Below are 8,326 nucleotides of genomic sequence, written 5' to 3' on the forward strand. Positions count from 1 at the left end.
CAATCTGGGTTACAAAGTGAGAGCCTGTCTCAACAGAGTACTGGTTAACAGTTCTTGCCACCCTTGGAGAGGATCCAGGTTTGGTTCCCAGCATCACAACTATCTTCAGCTGTATTCCAGGAGATCTGATGTCCTCTCCTACTGTCCTTCAGGACTAGATACAAGGGGAACATTCATAAAAGCAATTAACAGTTACATAAGCATTTGTTTGAAATAGATTAAAAGAGAATTCAGAGTGTTTTAAGACAGTATCTACTTGTGGTACTTACCAAATAAATGCTAACTAAGGTGTTTGAGGCTCATCTTTAAGGACAAGAGTCCTTTTAGTCATTAACTGCCAGTCTTTCCCTGCCACCACCAGGTGAGCTCTCTTACAAAATAGGGAACAATTGACTATATACTCTCCTGCAGAAAGAAGGATCATAGAGCTCCCTGCCTCCAGTTCCCTCTCCTGAAAACAGGAGGGGTGTGTGACTTGACTACATCTGGAATGAACTACAATCCAGAAATGGAGGGCACGCTTTTAATCCAGATCTTGAGGTACAGTGACCATGAAAAACTTAGGCCCAGGTAAGGTAATAATCTCAGGAGACTGAGGCAAGCAGATCTCTGAGTTCAAAGGGACCCAGCCTGGGACAGAGCAAGTTCCAAATCCAGGTGTAGTGGTTCACACCTTTAGTCTGGGCCATACCTTCTGCTGGAGGCTTATTTAAGGTTGAGGGAAGGAGGAAGATTCACTCTTCTTGCCAGCTTGCACTTACTTGCCAGCACATCTGTTGGAACCTACTTCTTCAGGATTCTAGCCTATCCAGAAGACCAGCTGAAATAACCAGCCTTGTGGGACTGCATTCACAGCTGTCCATTGTTGGGTTAGCTGGACTGCAAACTGTAATGACTTTTAAGTCATTACAATAAATTCCCTTTATAGAGACATTCCATAAGTCCTGTGACTTCTACAGAACCCTAATACAGAGTGGATCAACTGATCTCAGTAAGGTTCCTAATGATATGGCCCAGGGTACCACTGGATGTCACCCCCATGTTCTTAAACTGTTCAAAAACACCAAACATTTCCATTCTTATTCACTTGGATCTGTTAAATGCAACTGAAACATACACATCCCCACAGAAATCAAAGTAGAGCAATCCTGGTTTAATAGAAATCAACTATTAACAAAAAGTTTTGCCAACCAAAAATAACACTAATAGTTCTGAGTACTACAATAAAGGGGGCAGCAGTCTTTCTCTCTGTACTGTACAATAGCAGTGCATTATATACATGTCCTAGAGCCTGCTGTTGCCAGCTCTTCATTTTCCTGCTGTGGTATTCTGCTGCTGCTGCTCTGCTAGGGCTTGCTGAAGACGCATCCGCTTCCTCGAATAGTGCTGCCAGTGCAGAATCTGCTGTTCGTCAATGAACTTCGCACACTGAGCATTCACCAGCTCCTTTCGAAAGTGTTCATATTGGAGCAGTTCTAACATATGCAAACACTGAGGGTACCTGGGTTTAAGTTCATAAGTCAATTATCAACATAATTTAAGGCATCCCAAGTTCTAAATCAGATACTCCCCTAAAAATGATCTCAAGCCCACCATTTCTACTACTATGGTACCTTTGGTAAAATCACTCCTACCATGTTATTCAGAACATTATGCAAGATATAGTGGAGTTATTTCACAACTTCTCTCGAATTTAAACATCTATAGCTGTTACCTCCAAGAGGACACAGATGAACAGAATAAGGAACAAGCCTACAAACGGCTTAGAGCTACAAGGAGGTGTATTTGATCAGAGTATATAAGAAGAGCTCCCTTACCTCTGGCTATCAATGGAGTAAGCTGCCTCTAATAGTAGAGGGACCTATGATCATAGGGAGCCTCCAACAGAGCGGAGACAATCATCTTTCAACAGCTGGGCTGGAGAGACTGAGCTTGAAGGTGGCTAAAAGTTTGCTAACATGTAACATGTTATACTTTTCTTTCTTTTTTTTTTTTCTTTTTTTTTTTTTTTCTCGGAGCTGGGGACCCAACCCAGGGCCTTGTGCTTCCTAGGCAAGCGCTCTACCACTGAGCTAAATCCCCAACCCCATACTTTTCTAATAGTAATTTCAAGCCTATCATTTGGATTCCTAGAGGAATCTAGAATTGCATCATGAAGAGCAAATCTATAGGCAGCCCAGGAATCAAGTCAGAAAAATGACTACGATTAAAAAAAAAAAAAAAAGGTTTGAAATGTTTTCCTCTAATTTTTAAAATAGGGTCTCTCTGTGTGGCCCTGAATGGCCTGAAGCTTGCAACATAATCAGGCTGGCCTCAAATTCACGGAGATCTGCCTGACTCTGCCTCTTGAGAGCTGGGATTAAAGGGACACCAAGCTACTTCTGGGGTTTTTGTTGTTGTCCCCTCCTTTGGGGAGTGTCTAGACAGGGTTTACCTGGGTAGAGTGGCTGTCCTGGAAGCAGCTCTGGCCTTGAACTCACACATGCGCCCGCCTCTGCCTCCCAAATGTTGGGATTAAAGCCAGCTTGGCTTTCTTTTCTCTTTTTAAGTCAAAGCAGAGTTTGATGTGATATTGTTGTGTCTGTTCTTTTACAGTGAGTTAATACGCACAGTGATTGAAACAAAGGACACCACAAAGAAAGGCAGGACCTCTAAGACTCTCAGGAAACAGTTCTTCCTACCGTCACAGGTTATGGGTTGTTAGGCCTCAAAACCCCAGAAAGACAGGGGCAGTGCTAAGTGACATGGTTAGACACGACCAAATTACATTAGAACTGTAGTCTACAACAGTTCACTGGATCTTAGCCTGCACGAACAGTATGCTCTGACTTACACTGCCAAGAGAGTAAGCTGGCTCCCACGTAGACAGTTCTTTGGTTTTGTTTGAAGGGAGTGAGGTAAGAATGGTAGCAGAAATAAATGAAATTCCTGTCATAATCAACCCAAGTTAGAGATAACAGCGTCTTACATCAACTAAAAGCAGAAAGATCCCAAATGCTGTTTTCCATTCTGACACCGAGAAAACTGCTAAATAATAGCACTTAGTATTTATAATAAAGTACACACAGCTTTGGGATTTTAAAAATTAAACTTACTTTAGATATTTGGCATATTCTGGTTCTTTCCAGTAAAGCAAGTACTTAAGATAATTAACAAAAGCTTTGTCTTTGAAGTAACCTCTTTGGGCGAGAACTGAAAGACACAAAGAAACAATCTGTATGTCAACCACTGCTGGGCTGCTGATCTGTAATCTCTTAAGTAAAGTAGCTCTTCTTAACATCCCTACCGACAAAACACAAGGGATTAAAAAACACAAGCCCTTGTTTGCTCAGTTGATACTTACAGACCAGCACAAGTAAAACCCCAAACACATCGAAGTAAATAAATACTATTACAAATTGCATCTCTTCTCAGAAATCATTAAGATCTAGTGAGCTACTTAAGTTAATGATGTACTTAACTTACAATTAAGGTAATTTGGGTTGGCTAAACATTGCACAAATTCCAACTCCAACTGAAACCGAAGTCGATTTCCAGCATCATCTAGGAGAAAAGACAGTAAAAAAAAAAAGAGAAAGAAGGAAGGAACGATCACCCAAAATAAAAGTCACAATACAAACATTGATTTGTAGAAACAAAAATAAAACGCAGGTCAAACAGCTCAGCAAGTAAAGGTGCTTGCTGCAAAGTCTGATGACCTGAGTTCGATTCCTGGAACCTACAGGGTTGTAGGAAGACAACCGATTTCTGCAAGTTGTCCTCTAACCTTGGCATGCACCGCCGCTCACCCCCATAAACACACACACACATGCACACTCATGAATGAACTCAAATATCAAAGTGTGGAAGAAACTTCCTTAGAAATTTAGTTTAATTCACTACTTAGTGAGCCCTGTTTCCAAAACAAAAATAGTAATAAAAAAATCCTTTAAAGTTCGTTGAGGAAAAAATATGTAGAACCTGTACGCCACTGTGGAAGGACGTGAGCGGAGATTATCGGATAGTCTGCAATAGCTGTACGGTTCCCTATGTTGTTATAACCACAACTAATTACGTTAAGCAAAAACAAAGTGCTACACAAAAACGAAGCAGGAATGATTAAACAATGGAGAGAAGACGGTGATATGCATTAGAATACACAGGTTACCGACATTTCAGGCAAGTTTGGAGAAGTTCCAAAGAGCAGACAGTGGAAGGTCTCAGTCCTTTCTATGCGCCCCGGCCCGCCCCGCGAGTCAGGGTTGGAGTAGGGGTTTGAGCAACACAGGAGCAAAGTTGGTCCTACAGGCCATATTCTGGGGGGCAACACCGCCTTCTCCTCCGCCGGTCCCAACTCTAAGGATGAGGAGTTGAGCCCGGAAGACGGCGCAGGGGAAGGGAAACGGGAGAGGATTTTGGGGCGAAGGACCATTCCCGTGCAAAACACAGCGCACCTGTCTCCATAGCGACGGCCGCGGCCATAGCAAGCAGAAAGGCGCAAACACTACCAACCCGACCCAACCGCAGCCCGGATTGGTGAAGGAGAATCCGGAAGTCACGGGTCCTACTTCCGGTCGCGGGGCAGAGTGGGACACGAGGGCGGGGACAACTTCACTTTGGGGAAGAGTGGCCCCGCCCATCTGTGCGGACCGGGCCGACTGCGCGCGCAGATATCGAGCGGGGCGTGCCGGAGGGCTTCTCTGATTTCAGGTCTGAGTCCTGCTGCCTACTCTGATGTAATACACCTCTCTGACGTCACCTTCCCCCGGGTGGCGTGACGCAGAGCATGATCCTTGGGCTTCTTTGTTCCTCCTGACCAAAGTGTACGGGCAGGATGGCCTCGCCCCTTAGGAGCAAGTCCTCCGTCCCGCGAGTGGAAAGCACCCGCCACAAGGAGACATCGACTGTCCGCATGGAGACGTCGTCCCACCGCGAGGAAACGTCATCCCACCGCGTGGAGACGTCCTCCCGGCAGGTTCTAACGTCTTCCCGGCAAGTGGAGACCTCCCAGCGCCACCGAGAGGGACCCTCCCTCACCCCCTCCGCGAAGCGACTCCCTCAATTCCTCGAGGTGTCCTCCCAGCACGTGGAAACCTCCTCGCAGTGCATGGAAACGTCCTCCCGCCACGTCAGGGCGTCGTCATCCCTGCGGGTGGAGACTACTGTGCACCGCGTAGAGAGCCCAGCCAGGCGAGACAAGCAAGCCACTCGGCAGAGTGCCAGAATGACTCGATGAAGTGCCATGGTCCTTAGCCAGGACTGAGGAATTGCCAGCCAGCTTCCAGGAGAGCCAAGTATCTTTGGTTTCATGGAAACAGCCCATAAAACAGTGTAAGAAGCAGGCTGTGGTTTCTGGGCACTGTTAACATGTATTGACATTGCAGCACCTTAGTCCATCCTGCTGTTGACCCAGCGTACTATTAACCTGAAGCCAGCACAGAAAGGTTTCCGATTTGTAGTACTGTGTAAACCCAGACGATGGACAAAGAGATTCTTTGAGTCTCTACACCAGGTAAGTTTTATAGTCTTAGGTCCCTCTAGAATGTGTTGACGACTTGAAATCTGCGAAGAGGGGCCAGATTTGTCATGTTTCTTGACTACTGGCCTGATCATATACCTGCTTGAAACCTACAGAGCAAGGCATCATCTTTCACAAATTGTTAATTACCCTTTAATAATATTTATATTTCATAATAAGTTTTCTCGTGTTAAGTTGTTATACACAGTATTCCATCTACACTTTAAAAAATAGGTCAGGAGCTATTAGAAAAATAAGGGCAGGGCAATTGAGAAAAAAAAATACTAATCTTGGGAGGGAACGTGAAGAAGCAGCCATGACACTTGGTCTGGGGCGTGAGATTGGCAGAGGATGGTTACTGAGTACCTACAGCATGCTTGGTACCAGTCAGAACTTGTCGGCTATAGCAGTGGAAAAGACTAAGATCTTCTCAAGTGAAGAGAAAGTAAGACGATGTTCTGTTGTATTCCTGTGAAAGATAAGGTATCTATCTTGTGGTAGCGAGTAGGGCGCTCTTTCGAGAACATGGTCAGGGAAAGCCTTGCTGATGACACTTGGTCTGAGATTGTGTGGGTTAGCAGCAAGCCATATCAGGATCTAGAGGGAAGTACATTTTACACAGTACATTTTTAAAAAAAAAAATTGGAGATGTTTATGGAAGAGAAAAAGCAGTGTATGAGATTGTGGTATAATGGGGGGGGGGTGGAGAATATGCCAATTCATATAGAGTCTTGGAAATCCCAGTGGAGAGTTTGAATTTTATTCTGAGACCATCAAAAAAATTTGATGCAAGGGAGCAAAGTGCATGGTGCAGTTCGGAGTTTAGAACTATCTCTCCGTCGTTGTCGCATGGGTACCCAAGCTGGGAATGATTTTGTCTCCGGAAACGTGTGTGTTTGGGGTGGCACGGAGGGGGCTACTGCTAGCCTCAAGTGCCTAGAAGCCAGGGATGCTGCTAACATTTTATGCTGCCCAAGTCAGCACCCTGTCCCTCCTCCAACAAAGAATCGCTGTGCTGAGAAAGCCAGTAGTGGTAAAGTTGAGAAACATCGAGGGTTCTAGCAACCTCGCTGGAAGGTGGTGCACTGAGCAAACCCCTCATGTCTGCACAGCGGAGTTGTGGAAAGCCTGAAAAACAGTCATGGAAGTGTGTGGAGAGCATCTTCTGGTGAGGAGCAGAGCAAGCGTTCTCAGGGGAAGAGGCTGTGTTGCTCTGTAAGGAACCCTCTAACCCTCTTCAGTAATGTATGTGCTATTTGCACCAGAACCGAAGGCTGCACATGACCCTGAATCAGCAGGACTCTGCATGATTTAGAGCTCTTACTTCTTCCAGGCTTGTTTACTTTCAGTCCCAGGGAATGCACCAGGCTGGACCCCCAGAATGGGGGCACAGGTCAGAAGAAATGTCATAACTATTGTAGACGAGGCTACCTCTCATAAACTGCCATTAACAAAGGGTTAGCTAATAACAAAGAATTGTTAGTCTTTTCCAGCTTACTGATTCTTTTCAATATGGCCAACTGTACCTTAAATAACAAATAAAAACATGAACAAAGCAGTTGCTTCTCTTTAATAGTCTTCCTTATTATCTTCTTATTACAAAAGCGGTATGTGTCTAATGTAACAAAATAAATCAAAGATTTTAACATTTAATACAATGTCATATTTCCTTTCCGTTTCTAGCCTGGAAGTAATGCCAGAAATGTGTTCGTTCTTCCAGACTTTTCTCCATTGACGACTGCCTCTGTTTCCTCCTTTAGTAGTATGTGGATGATCGGCTGACTGTGACTCTGAAAAAGTCAAGCACGTGCTTCTGGATCATTGATGCTTCAGGAAGGATGCAGGATCCCGGTAGATTCCCTGTGGTCCTTGTCTCATAAAAGAGATTTTTATCTAGGTTTCTTCATCCATGTTTCCCGTATTCATGTTTCAAAGCTGGGGTGGGGGTGTGTGTGAGTGTGTGTCAGTCAAAAAACTTAACTTGATGAAATACACATTTGCCATAAATCTATATTATACATTCCACAGCTTCAAAATGACAGTGTGCGTCAATGAGGTAATTGTTAAGGTACCCGTTGCACTGTAAATGTGTGTTACTGTTAGCCATGATGTGTGTCTTCCTCACTGTTCCCTGTAAGAAATAGTGCTGCTATACCTGGCATGTGTTATATGACGTTAAAGACAATATGTGCAACAGTAATGAGTGAAGAGCAATGTTCTCCGTTTGCAGTCGAGAAAGCCTCTAATGGCACAGCCTACTAATCGGATTTATTATGCTCGGTGATAGTTGTGTCTTGCCTTCAGCTGTGCCAGCCAGGTTAGTTTGAAAAACTAAATAAATGCAAATTCTTGTAAAAAAGTCACTTCTCATTCTCATAATCTTTTTTAAAAATATATTACCTGGGAGGGGTGTACAATATTTTATGCCTAAAATGAGTGGCTGGGTGCGGTGATGCACATCTGAAATTCCAGGACTAGGAGAGGCTGATGCAGGAGGATTGCCATGAATTTAAGGCCAGCCAGGACTATATAAAAAGTACCAAAATAGTCAAAGCTACATAGCAAGATCCTCTCTCAGAAACATGAAACAAAGCGCAAAAAAAAAAAAAAAAAAAGGGCCAGGCCAGTAAGATGGCTCCGAGTGTAACGGCCCGCCACCAAGACTGACAACCTGAGTTTGATTTCAGGGTGACAGTGTCTGCTACCAGGGACTCACATGGTAGAAGAAGAGAACAGACTCTCAAAAGTTGTCCTCTGACCACCATACATATGTCCCTCTGATACTTTATATGGATAATTAACATATATTATAAATGTATCAAACTGTAG

The 8,326-nt window shown here is 44.2% G+C and overlaps 2 protein-coding genes across 4 annotated transcripts; one reads left to right on the plus strand and one right to left on the minus strand.

Annotated features, from left to right (window-relative positions):
- Positions 1–1,133: 1,133 nt before the first annotated feature.
- Positions 1,134–4,517, minus strand: Med31 (mediator complex subunit 31). Its single transcript, NM_001135813.1, has 4 exons — positions 4,434–4,517; positions 3,466–3,543; positions 3,096–3,192; positions 1,134–1,501 (listed from the first exon to the last, which is right to left on the minus strand). Exons 1-4 carry the CDS (start codon positions 4,459–4,461, stop codon positions 1,309–1,311), a joined length of 396 nt encoding a protein of 131 aa, NP_001129285.1. The 5' UTR covers positions 4,462–4,517; the 3' UTR covers positions 1,134–1,308.
- Positions 4,518–4,645: 128 nt separating this feature from the next.
- Positions 4,646–7,856, plus strand: C10h17orf100 (similar to human chromosome 17 open reading frame 100). 3 transcript variants are annotated; one of them, XM_087569235.1, is made up of 2 exons: positions 4,646–5,491; positions 7,181–7,856. In XM_087569235.1, the coding sequence occupies exon 1, from the start codon at positions 4,814–4,816 to the stop codon at positions 5,213–5,215; it is 402 nt and encodes a 133-aa protein (XP_087425361.1). In that variant the 5' UTR covers positions 4,646–4,813; the 3' UTR covers positions 5,216–5,491; positions 7,181–7,856.
- Positions 7,857–8,326: the final 470 nt, after the last annotated feature.

The sequence above is a fragment of the Rattus norvegicus genome, chromosome 10 (genome assembly GCF_021556685.1).
Source record: "Rattus norvegicus strain SHRSP/BbbUtx chromosome 10, alternate assembly SHRSP_T2T, whole genome shotgun sequence".
NCBI lineage: Eukaryota > Metazoa > Chordata > Mammalia > Rodentia > Muridae > Rattus > Rattus norvegicus.

Bases quoted from the DNA above. Each gene is read 5' to 3' on its own strand.
- C10h17orf100 (XM_087569235.1), top strand. From the start codon at position 4,814: ATGGCCTCGCCCCTTAGGAGCAAGTCCTCCGTCCCGCGAGTGGAAAGC.
- Med31 (NM_001135813.1), bottom strand. From the start codon at position 4,461: ATGGCCGCGGCCGTCGCTATGGAGACAG. The intron at 3,544-4,433 runs GTGCGCTGTGTT...CTTTTCTCCTAG, and splicing joins GGCCGTCGCTATGGAGACAG to ATGATGCTGGAAATCGACTT. The intron at 1,502-3,095 runs GTAAGTTTAATT...ACTTAAACCCAG, and splicing joins GAATATGCCAAATATCTAAA to GTACCCTCAGTGTTTGCATA.